The 25,700-nt window shown below is 35.5% G+C and overlaps 1 protein-coding gene across 1 annotated transcript in view; it reads left to right on the plus strand.

The window, feature by feature from the left end:
• THSD7A (thrombospondin type 1 domain containing 7A) overlaps positions 1-25,700 on the plus strand; it is a 263,425-nt gene that overhangs the window by 175,509 nt on the left and 62,216 nt on the right. The window contains exons 8-10 of the mRNA XM_050332888.1: positions 13,493-13,684; positions 21,318-21,552; positions 24,510-24,625. Of these exons, the coding sequence (XP_050188845.1) occupies positions 13,493-13,684; positions 21,318-21,552; positions 24,510-24,625 (543 nt within the window). The remainder of the gene's footprint in view (positions 1-13,492; positions 13,685-21,317; positions 21,553-24,509; positions 24,626-25,700) is intronic.

The raw sequence follows: 25,700 nt of genomic DNA on the forward strand, positions 1-25,700 counted from the left end.
TAATTGTGCCAACATGACATTTTCCCCACAGAACCTGTTACTTATTTGTGATACAGATTATATATCTCCTTTGGCAATTAAGTAGGCATTTTGTAGTAATGAATACCATGTCTTTGATAAAGCTAGCCTTAGTTTTTTCATTCTTCAGGGTTTAATTTTGCTCCACTTTTGTTCAGCGTCAGCAAAATATAATACTAACCCATCACATCTTGAGTGTTCTGAAAATAACAATGTATTAGTGGGCGTCTGGTAGTCATGACAGAAAGATCTTAGGAAAAACACCAGTTCTGTTTTAATAACACTTTTAATTAGTATGTGGTAAATAAAACATAGGCTTGTGCCTTGAACAAAAGAATAAAAATACCAAATAGCTCCTCATTAAGGAGTTTCCAGTCTGTGAACTGAAGGAGGAAGGGACCCAGTGGAAAAATAATAAGCATGTGATTATGCAATTAAAAAGCCTGCATTATATGAAGGCAACTGTAATTCTGGGATTTACTCTTGTTTGGTTTCGTGACATAGTTTTGGGGGTAATTTATTGATTAACTTTGTAAATATTTCCCTAGGAATTATTAGATGTTTGAGTTTAATTTTACTGATATTCGACATCATTTACTGGCACTGATATTATTTTGTAAATACCAAATTGGTGCATTACTCTTTTCCAGAGAAAAGATATTAAGCAGAAACTATATAAAATCTCTTGTTCTGAGGGTCTCAGAATAGATTTTTTTATTATTATTATTTAAAGAGGGAGAAAAGAAGAATTACACTAGATAGAAGCATCTTACATATTATAGGAGACTTCTAGAAAACTGCTGATGTCCTTCCAGTAGGGAAAGGCAATTCTATTTCCAGGATACAATTTATTTCTTTGAGTAGATGTAAATCTACAGTGAAATCTCTGATTTCTGTGACTTTAGGACATAAGCTTGTATAACTTATTAACAATGTAAGAAAGTTGTAATGTCCCTCTACATTGCAGATGTACTCCTGTTATTTCTGGTTTAGGTGTGACAGTGTTATTATATGTCCTTAATTTAGCATCTGTAAGATGTAATGGTATTTACCTCTGCCTGTTTTCCGTCCAACTCTTTCTCTGAATCCATGTGCTGAGAGGCTTGGAGAATGGAAAAGTCAAAAGGGATGGGTTAGTTTTAGTCTTCTGGAATCAGTTATGAAAATATTTCCAAAAGAGAAGATTAATTCACCTCTGAGCTCCCTAAAGGCATGCTGTGCCTTCTACTTGTAATGATGAGAAGATATTCTTTGCAAGATGCATAAAAAGATGTTCTCCAAAGACTGCATTTTATCTGCCAGTGGTAGGACACAGACAGAAGCATCCATGAAATTAATTTTAAAACCATTTCTCGGAAATGTGTAAACATGACAGTGGCAGTGATCTCTCTTACGCCTCTTGGGTCCTGTGTTTTAACTGTGATTTAATTGAGCTGTCAGATTACATAGAGAGTGACAACTCTTTACTAGCTGCAGCTGGATGAATAATGCAAAGAAAATGTTTGCAATCATCTTTTCCTATATAAAATAATTTTTCTTACTCTCTTAACCCCCTTTTTGAGATACATGTATATTTATTTGTGTGGCAAGAGGTATGACAGGTATATATGAATGCACAGTTGTAAACTCGCTGCAAATTCACTGCATGTTTGTGAAATACTAGGTAATTGACCAAGTGGAAAAGTCACCTAATATGCTGTCAGGTGCATACCATTAGTCTTTCTTTTCAGCTGTGGATTAAGCTTTTGCATTAGAGAGAAGAATAACATTATACTATTGGTTGCCAAATTCTAGGAAAATACTTGGTGTTCAAACTGCAGTGCTGGAGTGTTTATGAATCAATTTATGATGCAACTTTCTGAACCTTTTAGCTTAAATGTATAAATTTATTCACCAAAGCTCATATTTATGCAGAAAATGAGAAGCCTGAAGTTTGCGAAAGTTTTAGAGTTTCTTGAAAAACAAGGCCATTTAAGGTAACTGCTGAAAATATGCAGATTAGTACCTCAGTGTAGGGAATTTTTGAAAAGATTGTGGTGAGCACTTTCATTCTACTGACGTTAGTGGAACTGTCACGTTGTTTTCAAGCTACTGTTTTTCTAGTCTTGCCTATTATTTCCTTTTTATGCTTCTATTCCTGACTTATATCCTTGAATATTAATCTAGTTCAGACAGCACATCAGAATTATCTTTTCTAATCAAACTGGTTTGATTGACATTGCCCTTCCCGAAGTTGTTCTCCACTTAATTTTGAGTTTGTTGGAGGGGAGGAGGAAATACCTAAAATAGCAGTTACAATAAACTGCCTGTGAAACCTTTTAAAAGGCTACAACACTCTACTTGTCTATATCAGATGAATTTAAAAATTTTATGAGAATACTCAGCAGTGAAAAAGTAGTACCACAATTTCCAATGAAAAATGTCTGGTTTTCTAAATAAGGAAAAAGACATATTGCAATAAAATACATACATGCTGCACTTTCAAATTCATGTAATTAAAATCCTACTGTTAACAATGTTCAAATAACAGTATTTTCCAAAGTGTGTGAAAGGATTTTCCTTCACTTTTAAAGTGAAGTAGAGTTTCTGTAACATTTTATAATCTAATAGAGAAAGTATTTTTAAATTTTTTTTAGTCATATTTTTATATAATTTTTTCACTGAAGTCTTTTCACAATTGGGGCTTGACTGGGAAAAGTTTATGAGACAGCCCAGTTGAACTTGGAATCAGCTTTATCTTTTTAAGGTGATTTGCTGCTTTTGACAAGTGTTTTAGAAAAATGTAGTGTGAATTTTCAAGTGATCTCACCCTCCAGATTCACACTCTCTTTTTGCTTCCTTATAGCTCTGTCAGCACTTTTTTCCTCCTTTCTCCATCCTGCTAAAATGGCCTATTGGTCTGACATATTGATCCCACTTCGTCCCATGACTAATATTGATTTTATTCTCAATGGGACTGTAGCCTGTCATCAAACTTATTTTTTCTTTCATATCAAGATGACATTTGATTGGCTTATTTGACACTAGAAGGCAACTGTGCTTGGTTATGATCAATACACTTGTATTCTCTGCCTTATCATTCTCAGTAAAACTGCATTAGCAAATGAACCATGAAAATGCTTCAACTACCTGTCAAGCAGTAGGAAAATTTTATTCCTGTTGTCAGGAAGTGTATGGGTACTCCACTGTGCTCTTTATTAGAAATACTGGACTTCTATCCCTGTGCTACAAGTTTACTATGACATCAAGTTAAAAGTATAGATTTTCAGCTAAACACATATCATGTCTCAGTTCTTGTTTTGTCTTATGTGCATAGAGACACTTCGAAAAGTCGATCCAAACTAATGACAAAAAACCCTATATTAAATGTATCTGAATCCTCTTATTCAGAGTTAAGGTGGCCTTAATTCTATTTGTCAAGAATTTTCTCTTTTATTCTGACTAAGGATAACCATACAAAATAGGCTATCTATTAACATAAAATGTTAATACAATTTAACTAATCTCCTTCAAAGTCTGGTTTTATTTAATTTGGGTTAATTATTCAGTATTCCTATTTAGAATAGGCTTTTTTGTTGATACTCACTTTATCACTAATAATTCAGATACAGCCTTTCATGCTGGTGAATATTCAGTGGTATCTGAAGTAGTGAAGAATCAAAGAAGGTATCATCTGTAAGAAGAATTTTCCAATAGCCTTTGATGCATAATAAAAAATATGCACTCAGTAACTCATAGAGTTGTGTCAGAGATAAAAAGGCTGTGTTACTTTTTAAGTCATAGTTAGTGCTATAAGATACCATCAGTGTGCCTCTGTGTGTATACTGAAGGAACTTGCCTCATGTATATTTATTTATTGATTGATTATTTAACTGGGACCCTAACAGGTAGCCAGGTGACTGCTGTGTGCTTAGGGGAACAGATATTGTGGCTGGCATCACCCCTACTACTTAGAAAATTATGTAAATAAATACAGGTAGAACTGGAAAACCTGTTTCTATATTTTTTTGAGTGAAAATATGTAATTTTGGTTTTCAACCTTAGTAAATCTAGAAAAGAATAGTGAAAATTTAGAGAGGGGATAAAGAAGTAAGAGGTAAATTTTCAAAGTGGATGCCACAAAATGTTAAGATGACAAAAAGAGAACAGCTATTTTCCACTTTTCTGATTCTCATTGAGTAAAGAATGCAAGCACAAATAAGAAGGTTACCCTTTAATGAAATTAATTTCCCCAGCCAAATGCCCCAGGTTTCTGTATACTTCTGTGTTAACGTAGTTATGGACTGGTTTTTTCATACTTTTGTTTAATCTGTGCAGATGACACTGCATTTTACATTAAAAAATATTATCTGAGTAAAGAAATACTATTTCTTTAGCTGTTTTTATTTGCTTCTTTCAAATTTAGACTGTATTTACATGACTGTAATCCTAATAGATGATTCCACTGTAAATGGAGGTACACTTTTCTGCTATTGCTAGACATGGAAATGGGATTACTGGAAGCATTAATATTGTATCTGAAGATGTTAGTTCATTATTTTTAACCATTATTTTGAAGTTACATCCAAAGAATATGCAAAGATGTTTCCCATCTGAAGCAATTATAGGAGGAAATATCAATCTTTAAATAGGTTCTTAATTTTTGCATCAGAGTTGTCCTTTATTGTTGTCATTATTTCAAGGTATGGCGTGTTACTTTGGTTTTGGTCGTTCCTGTAACTGTTTTGTATATAGTGCAAAGCTTTACCTGATGCACTGAGGAATACTGACCTGGATTTTTTACTTTTCTTGAAATTTCTTGTTTGAAACTTTGGATGAGCTTAAAGACAGGGAAGAAACTTGTAGCTAGAACTGTCTTACCTCTGTAGCAGAATAGTTTCACACCCTTTAGCTTTCCTATAAACCTCTTGCAAGGGGTTACCTGTATCTGCATTCTTTCTACACAACTGGTCATATGCTGTGTTGTGGGGAAGGTGAGCAAACACATGCTATTCTGTAAGCTATAACTGAGCTGTAGCAGCAGCATTTACTGGTTTGGTTACAGAGAAGGAGCAGAAGTATTCAAGTGTTATTGTTGAAATTAGATTTCTGCATGAATGTGGGAGTTCTTGAAGCCACTGTTATCCCACTCATCAAAATTTCTTTTCCCATAAGGTGAATATATGAAGAAAGAAGAAAATTGCACATAGCCATCAACAAGAACTTATTCCTTGTAAAATATGGTGTTTCATCTCATTAAGGAATAGAAAACCCTAAAAAGATCATGATGTTTTCTTAAGTGTGTTGACATGCTGTTATCTTTGATTAGGAAAACATTGGATATAGTAGGTTTCTAAGCCCCAGCTATTTTTGTTTTGTATATTATTAGTTCCTGTCATTATCAGTCATCTGTCATCACAAATGATTGCTTAAAAAAACCCAAAAAGCCAAAACCACATTTTAAAATTTAGTATTATATTGTAAAAGGTATTCATATTTTCCAATATTTGCATAGTGAAAGCAGAATAGGCAATGACTCTTTCTCTATGTCACTGATTTGTGTGTGCTGTCATGGTAAAGATGTAGATAAGAGGAAGGACTATGTGCTTGTTCTAGCAAATCTCTCATTTAAAAAAAATAAATACATCCACATGTTTATGAGATTCATGATGGTTTTTTTAAGTGGCCAAAATATCAAGTTTACCATTTTTCTTCTGGTAAGAAATAGACTGTATGATACTGCATTGAAACTAAAACCACAGTAAATTTGCACACACGAATCACCGAACAATTTACAATCCTACAGTGTTTTCTTATCATTAAACTATTTGACCAACTCTCTGTCATTTTTATATAATGAACAGATGTGAATGCCCAGTGTATTTGTCTTCACTGAAATCGCTGCCATTTCTACTTAGGCTTCTTAGAAGAAAAGGACTTCAAGAATATTAACCATAAACTAATTAAGATGTACTTAATTAAATGCAAATACTACTTAGCAAAAGCAATTGAGAGAAAGCCTTGTGATTAGGGAATCATCAACTGACTTAACACTTGGAGCTACCAGCTAGGCACCTAAGCATTAGAAATGAATGCAGAAACTTCACTAGATAAGACTCATATGAGGGGAAAATACATCATCCTTTCACGTTATATTTGTTGAAAAACGTAGCAGTCAATGAAGTGGAATATCCTGAGGTCATAAATTGTAGTTAATGTGGCTTTATGTTCAATTAGAGAGGTTAAAAATTATTTCAAATGTTGAGAATTTATCAACCTAGCTCATAGAGAGATATTTTTGACAGCTGGTCACTAAGGAACCGTAAGAGAAAATAATTACTGAGGTTGCTGCAGTTTTCAAAGGCATTGCCATTTTACTAACATTAAAGCTTACATTGACAGACTTTGGAGAGATATGAATAAATACCATCAAGATGATATGAAGGCTAGTGGGATTAATAAGAAAGTTTCCTATTGTCTATCAAAGTATGTGCTATATGCAGGTACTGAACTGATTCGAGAGCAGAAATTGTTCTGTCAGTCAGGTACTGCTGCGTGTGCTGCTTTTTTCCCCCTCCAAATACTCTTAAGATTGTTCAACTAAACTAGATGGTAAATGATGAACTACATGTAAATATTATTATTTCCCCTTTCTGTGGCTTATTTGATTAGGTTTTCAGAGATTAACTTCTAAATTCTCCCTACTGAAAAATCTGGGTCAGCCTTTCACAGTTGTGTATGTGTTTTAGTTAGAGATATTCTCTGAGAAAGACGGCATTCCTCAGAGAGTTCCTCTTGTATAGGGAAAACCAAACAAACAACAAAACAGAACTGCCAAAAAAGAAACAAAAAAAAAAGGCATGGTAAGAGGCTGAATTTCCAATCAGCAGTTCTGATAAAGTAGAACTTAAAGTAGAACTGTGATAAGGTTTAAGGAAGACACATTTCAAGTGTCTGATTATGCAAAAGGGAAACATTTGAATGAAAGTATTGTGGGCTCCCACTTTTTCCTATGCATAGTTCACAATGTAGTTCTCTATATCTTCTGATCATTTTAGTAAGAAAAATCCCCACTACGGCTGGAACAACGAGGTTTGGAAGGAAAAGTTAATTTGCTGTGACATTAACTTGCATGCAATTAATGATAGACAGGCAGGATTTTTCCTTTTGTGGTGAATTTTGGGGATGGGTAATCAATTAGTAATTTGAAAGAAATGAAAAAGTATTAGAAATTTAAATCATAATTTTAGTTTATCCTAGTGGTTGATTACCATCTGCTCATTTGTAGATATAGGGTGTCCTAACACATGACAAATGTGGGATTTTTGATAAATTTGAAAGCTGTTCCGTAATATAAAGAACTTACATCTTTCATTAGACTAATCATCCAATGCATAGACAAGGTTATTATTATTTAAAATCTAGTATGGAATTTCACATTTGAATAAGTTTGTAAGTTTCCTTATTTAGTGATTTTCTTGAAGTTGTTTTTTATTTTATTTTATTTTATTTAGAATAATGACAGTTAAACTCACTAATACTCTGCCTGTCATGGCATTCCTGTAACTTTGAGACAGTTGGATTTTCTTTCTGTTTTTCTGCCCTGATTTAGGCACTTCAGAATTGTAAGAAAATTAAGAAACAAACAAACAAAAATCCCCATATTTTCGCTTCTTTTAGTCGAACTATCATTGTATATCTCTACAGGAATAATGGAAAACAAATTAACACTGTATCATGTGAACTTGTTAGTGGAGAAGGATATGCTTTATTGACTTCAACTGCAGAGAGTGATTAAAGTTAGTTCCATATGAAGAACAGGACTGAGCACATAGCACAGTACTGGTTTTACTAAGTTTTGAATATAAATATGCATATTTTGTTCTTGATGGACAGCTTTGGCTCCTCAGCCAGGCTGAGGAGGTCATTCAACACATTTTGAGAGTGATGAGGGAATGAGTGTGAGGACACGTATAGGACCTCGTGGGAAGAATGCATGTGGGAAGTTGCATGTTCAAGATAAAGAACAGTCTCAACCATTTCAGCCTTTGCAAACCATAGCAGAGACAGTGCAAGACTTTCCTGTTGATTATTTTTCTGTACAGAAAAGGAAGGAAACAGTGGCAATCAGCACAGCTCACAGATTTTGCTATCGTGTGAACTAATTGCATTTTTCTCCTGCAGCCTCCAAGCTTAGAGGCATTACTGAAGGCACTTGAAAACTTGTTTCTTTTTTTTTTGAGCACTTTGAAAATTGAGCTCTGGGGTGCTTTTCCAAGTATTTTAGGTGCCCAGCAGTTTTCCAATGGATGATACATCATGGGCCTCCTTTTCAGCTTTGCTGACAAGACAAGAAAACTGCTAAGAGAGACATCAGCTGAGAAACTGATGCCTATAACTGAGGTAGTCACATACATGCAACACAGTATGTACCTTAATATGTATAGCCAGTACATGCAGATCATGCAGTGCTGTGAGCTGTTAGTCTTTTCCATAATTTATATCTTTACGTCCTCATTTTAAATGTGCAGTTTTAAAAAAACTTGAATGATTCTCTGTGGTTTGTACTTAAAATCAGACTATCATGTCAGGGTGCGGGAGCCACAAAAAAAAAGGTACTGACCTAAGTGAGAGTTGAAGATATAATAGTAAATTTGGACACATTGGACTAAATAATTCAGAATCTGAAGTCTGCAGTTTTAGCATTTGAGCTCAGTTACTGTCATTAATTCTTTTATGAACTTTAAAATATAACTGTAAGATTTCTTTGGCACCAGTGAGATATTCCTGTCTTTTATGGATTACACAGGCATATTAAAAATAATGTTCAACATTAATGTTCAAAGCACTCTCTTGATTTAATCCCATTTACTGTGATTTTATTGTCAATTTTTTACTGAGTTTATGTTGGTTTATAGTTCAGCCTTTCAGAAACAATAGCTGGTTTCCTAGCACAGAACTGAGACCAAACTTGTTGTCCTATTGCGTATGACTCCAGCAGCAGTTTTATTTTACATTGCATTTTTTTAAGTTGTTCTCTATGCTTCGTTGAATCTTGCAGCGATTTTAGTGCTTATTTTAAGGCTTTAAAAAAAAATTTCCTTTGTTAAACACTTCCCTTTTTAATTAATTCCGGTTAGAATTTCACAGCAATTTTTTACTGTGCGCTGAAGCACATCATGTTAAAAGATGCACATAAGCAAGAACATTTCTTTGCCATGTCTCTCTAGTGATACGAACTCTAAGAATGCTTCCCATTGGAACTTTCTTGAATCATTTTACAAGCAACTTAAATATCACACACGTTTTACACAAGTGACGAAAAACACAAAGGACTGACATGATTCAACTGCACTAACTACAGAAAGTGGGTCTTCTCTGGTCTAGACCGACCATCAGCATCTAGACCAAATTTTCATAGATACCACATCAGCTTTGTGAATATAATAAAACAAAACTGGTGATATGAATACAGTCTTATCAACCAGTTCCTCTGGAATGCTATTCACAAGCTCCCTCTCTGATCTGTAAAACTTTACCTGTTCAGTAGGAGGTTTGGGGAGTTTCGTCTGGTTGGTGTTTTGGTTTTATTTCTTTTAAAGCAATTAAATCGTTCAGTAGTTCAATAGTGGCTCTCCTGTGTGCGCACATACAGGAGGTCTTCATGCTGAAAAGGCGGTTGGCTGCAAGGAGGTTTTAATGTAGTGACTCGCTTTGCTGATGTCTAGCTGGATCCAGCATAACAGTTTGAGGAATGCTAACTCCTCAGCACCCCTCACTAATGTAATTCTGTAAAAATATCCCAGGAAAGGTTTAAACAATTTTTGACATTTTAAATTCTTGAAAAATTAAACCTCTTTTGTTTTCTGCCATTTTTACATACAGTCACTCCCTTAAGTGCAGTTTGGAGATTTTAGTCCAAAATGTGCATCTGTTGCCTAAGAGAGAAATATCATTCAACAACATAGACATTGTTTCTGAATATGGACTATTGCTAGATACCGGATTTTAAAGAACAAATCAACTGAAAAATGGTGAAGAGTTCTTCTAACAGAAATGTCATATTCTGTTTTCATCTTTCAGCTTTTTACTTTTTGTCATTCTGTCATTTAAAGTATAAATAACCCAGGGCAGAGGCCTTTCAGTCATGTGTTTGGAGTTCTGCCTTCAATTCTTGTGCAACATAAATGTATACCCATAACGTTCAAGTAGAATCACAGCATCATAGAATAGTTATGGGTTGGAAGGGATAAAGTTAATTTGGTTCCAGCTCCCCATACCCTGCTATAGGCAGGGACACCTTCCACTAGACCAGGTTGCTCAGAGCTCCATCCAACATGGCCTTGGACACTTCTAGAGGTGGGACATCCACAGCTTCTCTGAACAACCTGTTCCAGTGCCTCACCACCTTCACAATAAAAAACGTCTTCCTTTTATCTAATCTAAACCTACGCTGTTTCAGTTTAAAGCCATTACACCTTGTCCTATCGCTACATGCTTTTGTAAAAAACCCCTCTCCAGCTTTCTTGTTAGCCCTTTTTAAATACTGGAAGGTGCTATAGTGTCTCACTACAGCTTTCTCTTCTCCAGGCTGAACAACCTCTATTTTCTCAGCCAGTCCTCATAGGAAACATGCTCCTGCTCTCTGATCACCTTTATGGCCCTCCTCTGGACTTGCTTCTACACACATGGCAAACTTTTTCAAATGGGACTTTTTCTAAGTAGTTTTAGTCTTTACATTGGCATTGTTCCCAGCTTATGGTTGAGAGGTTCCAGTGTAGTTGACTACACTATGCACTTTAAAGAGGAAGGCAAAAAAGGTCAAGTTGTTCATAAAATCATTAGTGAAATGTCAGAAACAATTTAGTCTAAAAAAAATATTTCACTGAAGATAAGAAGTACCCATTATAAACCTTCCTTCCAACTACATTTCTATGCTATTGAATTCATCAGATAAGAATTGGACAGTTGACAAAAATGAAATGCCAGTATGTAAGAATAGTTTCTCTGTAAAAGCAAAGGAGAAAAGAAGGGTTTGATTCTGGGAGAAGGTCAAGGCTTAGTTTTGTTTGAAATATAAACTCAGACTGAAACTAGTTTCACAGAGTTTCTCATTGTGGCCCCAAATTTAGTTTGAGATTAAAATTAACAGGTAGCAGGTTATAAATAAGGTCAATATGTTTGCACTTTACTGTAATAGTAGCAAGTGTGAAAGTTTCCCAGCGGTTTGCCTCACTGAGTCTTACTTAACAATGGAACAATTTGAGAATAGGATTAACCCCTTTTCTAGCTTTTTTCCTTTTCTTTGGAAAGGATGTTTGCAGTCCACTGCTCTATCTCTTGTCCTTCAACCCAAACACATTCTGTTCTGAGGAAGCAGAAAGGAATCCATCCTGCACCAGTGTCAGAGTGTGGTGACCTGTAATACAAAAGAAGGAGCAATTGATGCAGACTAAGTCCAGTGAGGGAAGCAGAACTTGATGTGGGAGAGCTATGAAGCCTTTGGCAAGGCTCAAATTTTTATTTTTAATATGGTAAAATACAGCTGTTGAGACTGACTTGATCTCAAAGGTCTTTATAATTCAGATGAGTATGACTACTTCAGGTTATTTTAAAAACATGAGCTGCAGATTTCCCCTGGTTTTCAGAGCCAAGGAAGATTGATGTTTGCAGTTCTGTTGTGCCTAAATATTCTGAATGAATAAAATATTTGGCCCTGGTTAAAAGGATTGGATGGATGGCCCTCATCTTTTCCTCTTTGATAACGAATTTGGTCATTAATAGCTCTGGGACTCATAATATGACTGAAGTATTAAAGAACCTCCTAGTTTCGGGAACTCAGTTTAACAGAGATTCTTATTTGAGAGATTCTGAGACTGTAAATCTTGAATGACAAAAAATGTGGTTTCTGTTTAGATTAGTGTTTGAATAATTTCATTATTATTATTATTCTATTAAGCGACAAAACCTAATTTGAGACTGGGGTAAAGTAGTGTTTATAGAGCTTTGGCTTCATTTATAGTATGCACAGTTCTCACTGAATTAGCTTTCCAAATCCAGCTGGTAATTATTAACAGTGGCTGATGCATTTATGATTCAATTATAGAGTATTTAATTAATATACCTAACAAATGTTTTGTTGTATTGAGAAAGCTTTATTTTGTTGACATTGGCTATTAGAACAAAGGGATTGACATGATGGATCTTAGAAAGTGCATGCTCTAGACACTCCTGTTAAGTCCTGGCAAGATCAAGTATGCTTCAACAGTATTTCAGAAGGCAAAATATAATGCAACAGGAGGTTCTATGCCCTAGTACAGCAAGGATCATAAAGCTCAAAATGCATTCAGATGCTTTGAAAGTTTATCCTTTTTAGAAATTTTTTTTTAAAAGTTTCATGTTTACAAATGAACTGGCTCTTTCCCTGCCTTGACTGTGGGTGGTTATCAGGGCTTCAGAACTCCAGTGTGCTCTTAGATGCAACTTACTCACAGTTCCTTGAAACTGCCATTATGTATTGGGCTGCTGCTCAATCCTGATGCTTTTCCTTGCAAACACTCTGTTTAATTGATTTTTTAATAACAAGGCTAGAATTCTAAAAAGTGAACCCAAACCTCTGCCTTCTGAGTTAATTTCTGCTGTCATCTGCTCCAACATGCAGATTTATGATGAGATTTATTGACAGGAGAATATGTGGTCCTTCATTCATTCCTCACTTAATGAATATTAACTTATTTGATCAAGAAATCATATGTCACTTCACAAAACTATCCATTTCATTATTAGTGTGCTGTTCAGACAGATCTTAGACACAGTGCTGCCACAATTTTTCTCATTGAAATCAAAAGGAACCCTACTACATAAACAATAGCTAATATTTCATTAAACAATTTATACCAGCCGGGATCTTTTTATTATAATGAAATGTGTACCTTGATGTGACATAATACAAATGCACTGATCATTTTATACTTCCATGACACAAAGAGCAATGTGTCGCTGGTTCGGTAACAAATGAAGATCTTTCTAACCAATTTACTGCAGCTTTGCATATTTTGATGGATAGCTACAATTCAAAGGAAAAATTGTGGGTTACAAAACTGCTGAGCTGGAATTTAGGACGTTCGTCTCCCACAAACTTGGAAGAAAACTAGGTCATTACTGTACTTGCATTTCTATGTACACAGTTTTCCATAGGTGTATTATATACTCTGTTACTCACATTTGGATTTTCTTTGGAATCAGGTATTACAAAATGAAAGCCTCAAGACCACCCAGACTGGCATTCAGTTCATCAGAATATCAAATTAAACCAGGTTTAAGCAAGTTCTCCCAGAATCGAGGCAGAGGAGACAAGTAATTTTAATAAAAAATCTATTTACTTTGTTTATATAGAAGAACAGAATCTAATTTATTTGTGTGTCCATCTGGACTAGATTGCTCATTTTAAGTTAATTTAACAAATGATGGACTGCTACCGGCCTTTTTTTCCCAGGAGAAGAGGTTGATAGACAGCTGTGTAGAGATGCCATCTACCCAATCCCAGTTGCCTGTGAAGCTCCATGCCCAAAGGACTGTGTGCTCAGCATGTGGTCTGCATGGTCCTCCTGCTCACACACCTGCTCCGGCAAAACCACAGAAGGGAAGCAGATGCGCGCCCGCTCCATTCTGGCGTACGCAGGTGAAGGTAAGGTCGCATTCCCTTGCAGGCTCTGGTTTGACTGTGAATTCTCAACTGTCTTTGTAAATGGCAAAGTAATTTCTCGATCTACAGAAGCAAATTATTAGATGGGGTTGTGGTTTTTTTTACATATAGAAAAATTATTTAAATACTTATTCTGTGTTACTCCTGGTACCTGAAGGTGTTTTAAAGAGGAGATTTTATTTTGCTCATGTCAGTTAATGGTGCTATTTTTTATTATTCTGCATAATGTTACCATTTCTGTTTCAAATACATGGTTTTCTTGTTTTCTATTAAAATTAAACATGGCAAATGGTTTATCCGATACCTCCTTACATGTAACTTATGTTACCCCATAAAACATTTTTATTCATAGCAGGACTTTGGTTTTGCTGTGCAAGTCCTCACTCGTAAATGGTTTGCATTCATGCAAATGGTCCTTCTGCAGCAAATGCAGAGAGAAGACAGCTGGAATATAAAGGAGAAGAAGAAAAAGGTTTTAGATATGGGCTAATATCTATTCTTTGATGATTTCCCATGCCTCCTACAATGAGTTTTGTTTTGGTTTTAATTACCAGGGAGGGGAGGGTTGTGGACTGTAGAAAAAATATATTCTATATGTGAGATGGTTCTAACGTCAGGTGTGCAAGGGTCCAACTGATAAAATGCCTTGTGCAACACTGGGAGCCAGGAGACATAGCCACCAAGGAGTACTTAGAAGATGTTTGCTCACGTATATTACTGACAGAAAAGTTAAATGCCGTCAATATAAAGGATCAGATGGATGTGTTAGTTCTTCTTTAAAACTGTTCAGCATTTTATAACTTTATATTAAGATAAAATTTAGCTGAAAAGTGAAAGCTGTAATATATGGAAACAGCAAAATAGAACATCTGTACACAGCTATATGCAGACAAAGGTAACACCGTTGCTAAAAGTGTGCAGTGTATTTGACCGAATTTGGGTGATTGTAAAAAGAAAAAAAAAAAGTAGCAGAGCATTTCCCTGAAATGAACCCTTAGTAGAAGTGTAAGAAGCAATCAGAACTCTATTTTAGTAGATGATTCAAATAGTGAGTTGCTTGGATGGATCTATGTAACAAAGTAGAAACTCTTTTAAAATTAGAAACAAAATTTGGTTTATGTTGTCCTTGTTGTTTGTTTGTTTCATTTTATAGTGTGTCAAATGGACTCATTGCAAGGGAAACAAAGAGCCAGTTAATTCAAATAAACTTATATTCACATGTTTCATGCTTTTCCATGTAGGTCAAGGCAATAGATTTTTGATACACTTTTGCAGTTTTACTGGAGACAGAAATTTAAATTCCTGAAAAGCATGTCACAGAAGTGAAAACCTAAGTTACTAAAAAAATTATTCCACTTTCTTATGCTTCTTCTTAAAAAGTACTCTTTTTATTCTGACTTTGACACTTAATACAACCTAGGTTAATTTACAAAGCTGCAGATGCAGCAAAACCATTCAGCATAGCCTGGATTTTAGGTATGTGAATTTTGCACGTTTGTTGTGCAATGATCAGAATCAGCACAGAGTGATCACAAAGATTGACACGTAAGTAGTAGTGAAAAGATCCTTAAACTAATGCTGAGAAAGCTAACTCATTACCTGGGTGTTATGGTGCTTCAGTTTGTTCACACCCTGGCCTCATTACCACTATTCTGAGATGAGGTTATTCCTTGCATTTTTTTAAGGATACAAGCTAGTATGTCTATATAGCTTATAGCACTTCACTCACATGTTGAACAGATCTCTTCAACACTGTGCTCTTTTGCACTCTGTACAAACTCCAGAGAATGGAAGTATATAAATATTCCAAAGCTTAGCATATTGTTACAACTCTCTAGCTGGAAGGTACTTTTCACCTTTTCTTGTATTATATTCAAAATGTATCAGTTTAACTGATATTTTTTATGCTTCACTGGAATTAGAGTTATTGTCATCTTTCTCCTCACATGTCTCTTATGCCTTTTAGTCATTTGCTACAAGACAAATAACTGAATGACTTTTCACCTCCAGAATTGCCAGATCAGCCATGTTCCCAAAACATAAAACACTGATTGGTGTAGTTGGTGCTGGGAGGTCATTTTATGTTCTAGGGGTACAGGATATACTCACATATCTGAACATCTGCATTCTACTGATATAAAAAGGAAGCCTCACATGAACATTCTTTGGCAAAATACAGTTCTCAGTTCTATTCATAACTTAGGAAAGAAGCACAATACTGTAGATGAAAACTCTGTAAGCATCATGTATAACTAAAATGCTCAGTTCTCATAAATGTAAGACCAATATTCCATTTACACGTTAAAACTGGGTTCTGAAAACAGCTGTCAGTACTGTTCAGGTGAACAGTCCCACAGATGTTTTCTTTTGGATTTTTGAACCTGTCCTAGACCTGTAGGTATGAGAGACAGACCAGGATAGGTAAGCGATTTCATAGTAATTTCTGTGTAATGTAGCCATGATATCTGAGAGTTTTTATGCAGAACACAATAGGACTAATATATTGTACATAAATATATACTATTCCTAATATATGTCAGGATTGGATATTAATTAATGAAAGAATGTACAAGGCTGTTGCCAATCTATGAACAAGAGTAAACTTGTCTTCTAAGATGACATAAGGGGTCCACATTTATCAGTGTAAGTCCTTGATCACACACATCTTCCTGCTAATCAAGGAGAATTCAATCCACAAGCATAGGAAGATCAAAGCATTGCAGGCATTACATACACAAGGAATACTGCAAACCCTCAGACTATCTGAAGCACCTAATTTCTGTTCATTTGGGTACTAAAACATGAAAATCCCACTGAAACTTTTGAGGATCTTTAAGTACATGTGAAATAGATTCTTTTACCTGGATCTCAGGTGGTTTCTTATTAAGTATTGCTGTGGTTGTTCAGCTTCTCTCTTCTCTGAAATAAAAAATACTAAATGCTGTGATTTTGCTTGTTAATGTTGGCAGATGACTGCCTGTAATAGAGCTGTGTCATTTCACACACAAGAAATTATTTTCCTTATTATTTCCCAGCTATCTGTGCTGCTGATTGGTTTGAAGAAACCATCAAGTTAGCATAAGTGGCCACCAGGAAACTGCCACAGTATAATCAGTTTCTTTGGATGACTTAGAATATGAATAATTCAGTAGTATTATAATAATTCCTCAGTGGCAAGAATAACTTCACAGGAAAAATATAAGCTGTATGTAAATTACAATAGTGACAAAGTTTTCTAATGAGCTCTGGGATACCAACTGCCCCTCCAGCACTGCACTGACTTCTGCTTGAGCCAGGAGCTGACCTCAGTTGTACACCCTCTCATCATCATTTTGTCACTCAGAACAAGACCTCTTCCTTATGGTCAAACCACACACTGCAGAGCCTCAAGCACGGTGTGGTCATGCACAGCTGGGATGGGCTTATTTTACTTGCATTCTGTGGAGAGAGGGAGTCTCTTTTCTCAAGATAAAGACTTACTGTGGTTTGTGAGATGATTCCATGTGGAAATGGGTGTCACAATAATCATTTTTGATATCTTTTCTGAGATCATTGTCCTCAGCTTGAAGGTTTGAAAGGCGAAGTGATTTATAAATTTGCCTGTCTGTGAGCCTGCCTATAGTGGTCACTAATTTGTGTCACTGTCAAATATATCTTCATGGTACAGTAAGAAACTCGGGAAAGTCATTGTCTCAAAATATAAAATGACAGCAAAGGACACAGTGATGTTACCTGATACATCCTGTAGTTATTCTGCATAAAACTAGTACAGCCATCCTATACAGCTCAGCCTATCCTGTAAGATTGTCTATTTTTGTTTTATATTCTGTTTAATATTTCTGTTCTTTTTTTATTTCCTGCTTACAATAAATCTTTTATAATTAGTAATATACACTAGGACTACTTCACCTAACTACTAAACCTGAGACTTAAAAATTACTAAATGAATCTTAGTTTTTCAGTAAGAAGTATTTATGCAGATTGACTCTGTATTGATTATACACTGCCATAGATTGACACTGTCAGAGAGCGTAATACTAATGTTTTGGATACAGTCCAAGTTTTATTAGTAATACCAATTTTGGAAAAGTAAGGATTTAAAAACAAACAACCAAAAAACCACAATTCAAATGCAAAGAGAAAAATAATCTGATTTAAAAGCTTAATTTAATAAAATGAGAGTGAAGGGCAATTTTGTTCTACATATTTTCTTAGGGCAGGGATGCATGTCTATGGCACTGTCTTTCTCTGGCTATTGTATGCTCATAGATTAGCAAAGTATAATGCCAGAAGGACTATTTAGTGTGACCTCATATATCACAAACTATTAAACGTCACTGAGTTAGATAGTATAGAATATCAGTTGTCCATCTCTTCAGATATACTGTTTGTCAAGGACCTATAGCTCTTACTTCTCATATATCTGCAAGATTGATTTACTGGATATGTAAGGAATAGCTGGACCAAAGGAGTTTTTAATTTTTGTATTTTCCTGGCTTGAAATAACAGTGCTTGGTAATTAAATGTGAAAGCATAGAACTGAGTAATTGTTTTCCCAGCAAAATTGCTCAGTCACTAAAGAACAAGTTTTGGAGAACATGGATTTTCTCAAGAAACTGGAATAAAAAAAATTACTTAGTTTTGGAACTGTGGAACATGGATTTTCAGGCAAGACTTACAAAGTGACCTGGTACCTGTGTGTGATGGTGAGATGGGGCAGAGGATGTTATTGTGCTTTTCCATTTCTTCAGGAACCCATCAGCTCAAATTCCTGATAGTATTGTGGTGTCTGGGTTCAAATCCTGTCCATGAAAAGACTTGGGGACAGACCTCTCATTTCCCATGGGTACACTCTGTCTCCTGTCCTGTTGTGTATTGTAGGACAGGTCTGCTTGGTTTGTGTAACTGATGCAGCAGGTGGGGAAGCGTCAATGTTTGCAGTACTGGAAAAGTCTTGGTTCTGACTATGTCTGTCTTTTTGGTACTGCCAAGCAGCTGTTTACTGTCATCTGATCATGTGTTGTTAAGGATTGTATTTATTATTGTATGTTCCTTTTTCACATATTCTGATGAAATCAAATGACTTTTATTTTTTTCTGTGATACTCATTAACTTTTATATTTCTGTCAAACCTGTCCCCTTTTGGGGATATGTTCCTAAAGTCAAGCAACCATGATCTCATTACCCCTACACAGATGTTATAAAAGCATCTCTAACTGCCAGTTTTCCAACCACTTCTGCTTATTCTGTACCCATTTAAATTTGAGTGAGCACAAGGGAATGCTGTTTTCCTGGAGAGAATGGTATTTCAATTTATAAATAAATAGTTGGGAGGTTGGGGATTATTACAGTATTTGGTACTAGCGATAGTTGGTTTTTATTTTAGTAATATTATTTCCACATTTTATTCAGTCTTTACATGCTTTTAACTCCTAGTTTAATCTGAACAGAACTGAACTCCCACTGAGCTGAAGACATTCATGCCCCAATGTTTTTCATTTACAAGTCAATGTCACTCTCATTTTTTCCCTGAATATACATTCTTGCATAGCTGTCAAAACTGAACCTAAGTTGTCACTTTATTCTCAAATGCCCTAGGAACTGTTGGCTGTGGCATCCAATTCTGGAGGAACATTTCTTCCCCCCCACAACCCCCTTTAATATATTACTTTCCTTAAATATTTCCCTTATATTTCTTCTTGAGTTAACATCAGATGAAAATAATTAGTAACCTTCCTTATGTCTTTTAAGTTTTCCTTTTTTAACCCTATTGCTGGGCAAATTTGTCTAGACTTCTCCCATGGATCTATTTTCTATTCCATGACAAATAATTTGTGACTGTTTATTTTTTCTTTTCAAAACACACTCACTTTCCTAATTTCCTTGCTAATATTCCTATCTGCTGTTGTTATTTTGAAATTTTTTTCTTTCCTGAACAATGCTAACTACATAACTTTTTGAAACTTATTACGTAAACATAATTTCATTTTACTATTTGGGTTTTTTATTTCCTTTTTTCAGAGAAATGCATCTGGTGTTTTGTCTTGATGTTTTGCTGATACATATTTTAAGCAATTCTGATGGACTTCAGTTGCATCCATTCCAAAACAAAATAAAATTGACTGAAGTTATTCTTTAATTACATTCACAGATTTGTAGGTTTTTCTAATCCCCTTTTGCAAAATTTAAGATTAGCTAGTCTGTGACAAAACATCTCAATTAATATAATGTTTACTGTTGCTTGCTTGCATCTATATTTTTAGCCCAAAGACAGAAGTTAGAAATATCTCTAGGGAAAAATGTCAGAATTTGGATTTTATGTTGTGGCTTCATTAGAATGGACTTTTCCTCAAGTTTGCTGCAAATCTAGTCATCCTGAAAATGCAACTTGAGATATAAAGTATTTTTGTGCTAGTGATTTGACTTGTGTTGAGTATTAGAAGGATCCATTGTTTCTTTGGTTACATTTAGGTTTTTGTTAAATTTTTCCCAATAGTGACTGCTTGAAACCCCTTCTCTCTTGCATGTCTGTAGAGCAGGAAGTCAACCTCAAGTTCAGGGCTGGGATATAAAGTCTATTAATATACTCTCCAACATGCATTTGGTGTGAGCATACGTATTTCTTTTTAGAGAAGTCATATGGCTCATCTGCATTAACTAATAAAAAGCTCCTCTTTCAGTTGCCTTTGTTACTTTTCCTGGCTTTTGGGAAAGGCTGAAATGTTATTTAGACTTTTTCCTGCCTTTCCATCAGTTGGAAATAGGACTCCTATTGTTCTTTGTAGGCCACAAATGCTTAAGTTAATTCTTAAGCTTAGATTCTGCATGTCTAGCAGACATGCTGTCTACTCACAGGGCTGGACATTAGTAGCCTGTGATCAAGTCTAATAGGAAAAACCACTTCTCGTGGAGGACTCTGGGAGGCCAGAGTGACTTGAAGTGCTTGAATATAATAAACTACGCATACTATCTGAAACCAAACACAACAAAGATAGCATTATCTGAGCTTTTCTTCACAATTATTGACACTTCAATGCATTTTAATCTTAACCTGCAACAGCCTTTGTTATCTCAATCTGGACCTGAAATTGCCAGCTGTGCCATCCTCTTTGGTAATTATATAACATGGATAAGCATCCACTGGGAGCTAGGACAAGAGCTCCAAAAATCTTTTTAATTGATCTGTGAATTAGACATAAACAGTGGTCTTTACACATGCATAACTAGAATAATTAACCATTTCTTCTGCCTAAAGCCTTCATATGTCCTTATGTGATCTCTTGTAGTCCCTTCTAGAGAACCTCAAAATAGTAAGGCTGTAGATTACTCCAAGTACATTAATGTGTCGTAGAAGTTATGATTATTTTGGCATCCTTATGGTGCAGATTTACATACTGTCCATGAACAGTCTGTTCTGTGTGGTCTGTTGACTAAAATTTGTCAAAGTCAATACTGAGCATATGAAGAGGAGGAAAAGAAAAACAGCATTTCTTTCATGTATTAAAACTGATAACGTGTAACTAATGTGAGTTCAAAGTGGGTTCATGGGGTTGTTTTAAAGTTAAAAAATATCTCCTTCCACTGAATGAATTTTTGCACTCTTTTATTGTTCCAGGAGGAATACAGTGCCCAAATATCAGTGCCCTACAGGAAATGCGCAGCTGTAACGAGCACTCCTGCACTGTGTATCACTGGCAAACCGGCCCGTGGGGACAGTGCATAGAGGACACGTCTGTCTCTGCTTTCAACTCCTCTGCCAGCTGGAACGGGGAGGCCACCTGTTCCGTGGGGATGCAGACAAGAAAGGTCATCTGCGTGAGAGTCAACGTGGGACAAGTGGGCCCAAAAAAGTAAAGATCTTTAAAAATATCTTCATGCTGTAATTATCTTTGGATTTTGCTGCTTTATATTTTTATCACCAACGACTACATGCAAAGACAAAAAGACCCTGTTCTTTCTCATGAGTGTTCTCACAGGTGAACACTTCATCTTCTAAAAATACAAAACTGGTGCAACAGGAAGACTAGACGATACCTTTCTCACTATTGATTTTTATGGAGGGTATTTGCAATGGTGATTCTGCTGACTAAATCCAGTTGACTCCTTGCCATTGTCAGGTTGAGCTGAAATACAATTCATAGGGTATGTGTGTGACATGCAGAGCAGCATCATTCCAAAGATCCTTGTGGTACCTCCAATGCCCTGACTGGGCATTAATTTGAAACATTAGTTTAAACATTAGCTAGACAACCTCTGTGATTTTTTTCCCCCATATATATAGTTTTTTAAGTGATCCTTTTGGCCCACTAATTTAATTTTAGAGTTTAATGTATGACCGGGGTCAAATATGGATAAACTGCTAGTAAAATGCATTTGATAATATCTTTATATGGATTGGCAGTCTATAAATATATCCCACTCAGGACAGATTCAAATCTGAAAAACCTGATATCAGAGGTGATTTAGAAAGTTCATGAGACAGCTATTCTCACACTAAATATTTGCACAGTGCCTGCCATTTGTTGCTTTATTCTGCAGTAGACCTTAAGCCTAATTTACTTTAAATGGAAATAAGAGGAGTAATGCCAGCACATTCTGTAATCCACCCTGTTCTGTATCTGCATTAAGTTGCTTTTCTATATAGTCATGATATCCTTATATGTTTTTTGGGGGGCATTTACATTAAAAAAAAAACCAAAACCCTCTAATGATTTATCATTCTTTTGAAATCAGTTGTTAATATCTCTGCCTTTGATTTGACCTTAAATTTTTGGAGGAGGGCTGTTTTATTCTTTCATAAATTAATCATGTGAAATGAAAAAAAAGGTCTCAGTTGATGCTTCAAATTGTCGCATTAAAATCACAGAATCATTTTTAAACCCCAGACATTTAACATGAAAATGTAAATAGGAACCTTGTTTTAAACTCCCCTTAATAAAAAGGATTACTGTGGTGCGATACAATCAATATTATTGGCCTTATCTGCCTCACAAGTTACAGACTTCAGCATGTATCTTTTCTGTTTAATTTGACCTTGAGTAAGGACCGCAAAAAAATCAATACTTCGCTTTAAGCCACATATAGTAAATACAAACAATATAAAGGATAGAAATGGTGCTCTAATTGAACTAATTACCTTGCCTAAGTATCTGAAGAGGAATTGTAGTGTTCAGTACTCCTGAAGGATGAAGTTCTCAATGAAATTGTGAATGTGTATATTTCAAACTCTTTTGTATGCTTATAATTCCTCACATTCTTTAAGGAAAAAGCCAGTGTGAAAAAAAATATAAAAAAAGCCATTAGTAAGCCGATGTTCAATACTTTTCAGAAACATTTTTTATTTTCACCTTAGAGAAAATTTCTGCCAACATCGTGAACATATATGATTCATAGCAGAGGGTTTTTTTGAAGTGTACCTGTTCATATATAGTACAACCATGCATATAGAATCTGATTTTATGAATCACATAGAAATGCGGCACAATTTGATTTAAAAATGTTGAGAGAGCTTATAGAAAGCTGATGGGGATTTGTATTGCTGTAGCCATATTATTTCATGGTCTTTCACGTTAGTGGAAGGGGAGAGAAGAGAGAGGATGGAGATGTTGTTGTAAGAGTGCACCAAGGAGTTGATGCTGGTTCTTAGTAATGGGTCATACATGGAGAAGCTTATGTGAATTGGTAGGAAAATGCAGAGACAACTGATGGAAAACATGAACTAGCAAGTGTTATTGCTGAAGAATATGTTCCTGTAAAGCTGCAACTCAACTTTTGTCCTCCTGGCAGAGCCCAAGCATAGTTCTCCACTGACCTGGAGACCATATTTTCTTGATAGTTCACCATTACACTCGCTTAACTTCCTTTGGACTGGCAAGAAAGATGCCTTGCACAAGCCAAGCTTTCCGAGCAATTGAAATCTAAATATAAAACTGGTGTCTTATCTCTCTGGTCCCAGTTGCCCAGCAGCCAGAAGAGGAGAAGCTAGTCACAGTAATGTTTTTCTGTAACGATGCAAAAGCTCCAAAATATGGAAGTGATGTTTTTCTTACATCTTTACATATTCTTCTGACAGTCCACAGTCTGTATGCTTTTAGGGCAATAGTAATTTTGAAGATATTTTGAAGATTTGTACTTCTGTGAGAGTTATTACATCATTCTGATCAAGTAGAGTATTTTGTCCTTGATGAAAAGGGACAGAATCCCCACAGAATGGGGAAAATGACCTGGCTAATGAGTCCCATATGTGGCAGTCCAGTAATCCTTTTTATATGCTGATCAACACTCTTCCTAAAACAAGTGAGGATTTTTGTCTTTTCTGACAGTCTTTCTCAGTCTCATTGATCAGGCAGTTTCAAATAATTTTCTGGTTTCTCTCATAATCATTGTCACTTTATACCTATTTGTTCCTGAGTTAGCAGTGTTATTTTACATATGCCTCCTTCCAGAGTTAATATTTCTGCTGAAGTCATGAGACCTAAAACTGCATTTTGCTAAGCTAAATGAGGTGGCTTTTCATCATAATTATGTGGAAACTTGAAAATAACCCTGCGAAGAACAGAGTCTGGCATGAAGGGTGAGGAACAATGATGATTTAAGTTAAATCCCCAGGTGCAGAATACACTGCGTTTGGCTTGTCTTCACCAGAGGTATTTAAATGCTAATAGTTTTTATGTCTGTGCTCCATCCTGGTGGATTCTGGACAACTAGCACTGCCCTCATGTGCCTGCAGGCACTCAGTACCTCTCATGATTCACCACTTCACTGCAGAATGATTGTTTATTTGATAATGTGTGGGGTTTTTTTTTAGATGCCCTGAAAGCCTTCGACCTGAAACTGTGAGACCTTGTCTGCTTCCCTGTAGAAAGGACTGTATTGTGACTCCATTCAGTGACTGGACAGCGTGTCCTTCTTCATGTCAAGAAGGTAATTTTATCCATTGTGTGGAGTTCGACCAGCGGTTGCTTTTGGCAGAATGGTTATACATATCCCTTTGTGACAGAGGGCATGTAATACCTGGTACAGCAGCTGCCAGGAGGACAAAAAGTTTTTGATAAAAAGAATTTTTTTCTATACATTTTCTATATGCATCTACTTATAGATTTTTTTTTCTCCCCAGTTTTACCTAACGTTACAAACTTCCATTTGCATCTTACACTGATAAAGAGATAACTAGTCATGGAGTAAACACATATCTCTTAATGTAACACCAAAACAGATACTCCTACAATTGTAGCATTTTAATTGTCAGATTATAAAATTGACAGGTTTGGGTTTTGGAAATCCTTAAGCTTAGGCTGCTTGCTCATGAGAAAAAAACTGAGACTTTATGTACCAGGAGAAAAGTAGGTAGATAAGTAGACATGCAATTGTGTGTAATTTTGGCTGGCTGCTTCTACTCCAAGGAAAACTGAAGGAAAGTTAATAACAATTAGCAGACTTTACACTGATGGTAGTGGTCTGATTTAAGCATATAATCCAATACCATTTTATTATACTTGTCAAAGCTCTTAAAAACAGTGCAGGTCTCCCCTAAATTCTTATTACATTGAAATCATACATGAAGTTGAGACATGAAGTCACTCATGAAGAGTGATGACAGGCTTAAGATTAGCCACATTTTTATGCCTTATTTCTTTTTTTAAGCTTAACAGGAGTTGTTTTTTCTAATATGTACTATTATAGACAGACTCTGTAATATACCCTGTTCCACAGGGTGCTAATCCCTGTGTGGGATGTGGTGATTACTCACAGCTACCAGATTATCAGAATGTAAGGTACAGTTATATCAAACATGCAGACTTGGACTGCCATGGCCAATTCTATATGCTTAATAAAGGACACAGGCATAAAGGCATTTTTGCAGTAACTCCTATTACTGTTTAACAAAGGAAAAAAAAAGGGTTAGAAAGACTTAAATTCATAACCTTTGAAAAAGAGCAGAGAATTTAAACCATTAAATCTTAAACTATGAAATAGTTATTAGTCATTAAATACTGTG

This window comes from Myiozetetes cayanensis, unplaced genomic scaffold (assembly GCF_022539395.1).
Source record: "Myiozetetes cayanensis isolate MyiCay16 unplaced genomic scaffold, myiCay2020 scf1, whole genome shotgun sequence".
In the NCBI taxonomy this organism is placed as follows: Eukaryota; Metazoa; Chordata; class Aves; order Passeriformes; family Tyrannidae; genus Myiozetetes; species Myiozetetes cayanensis.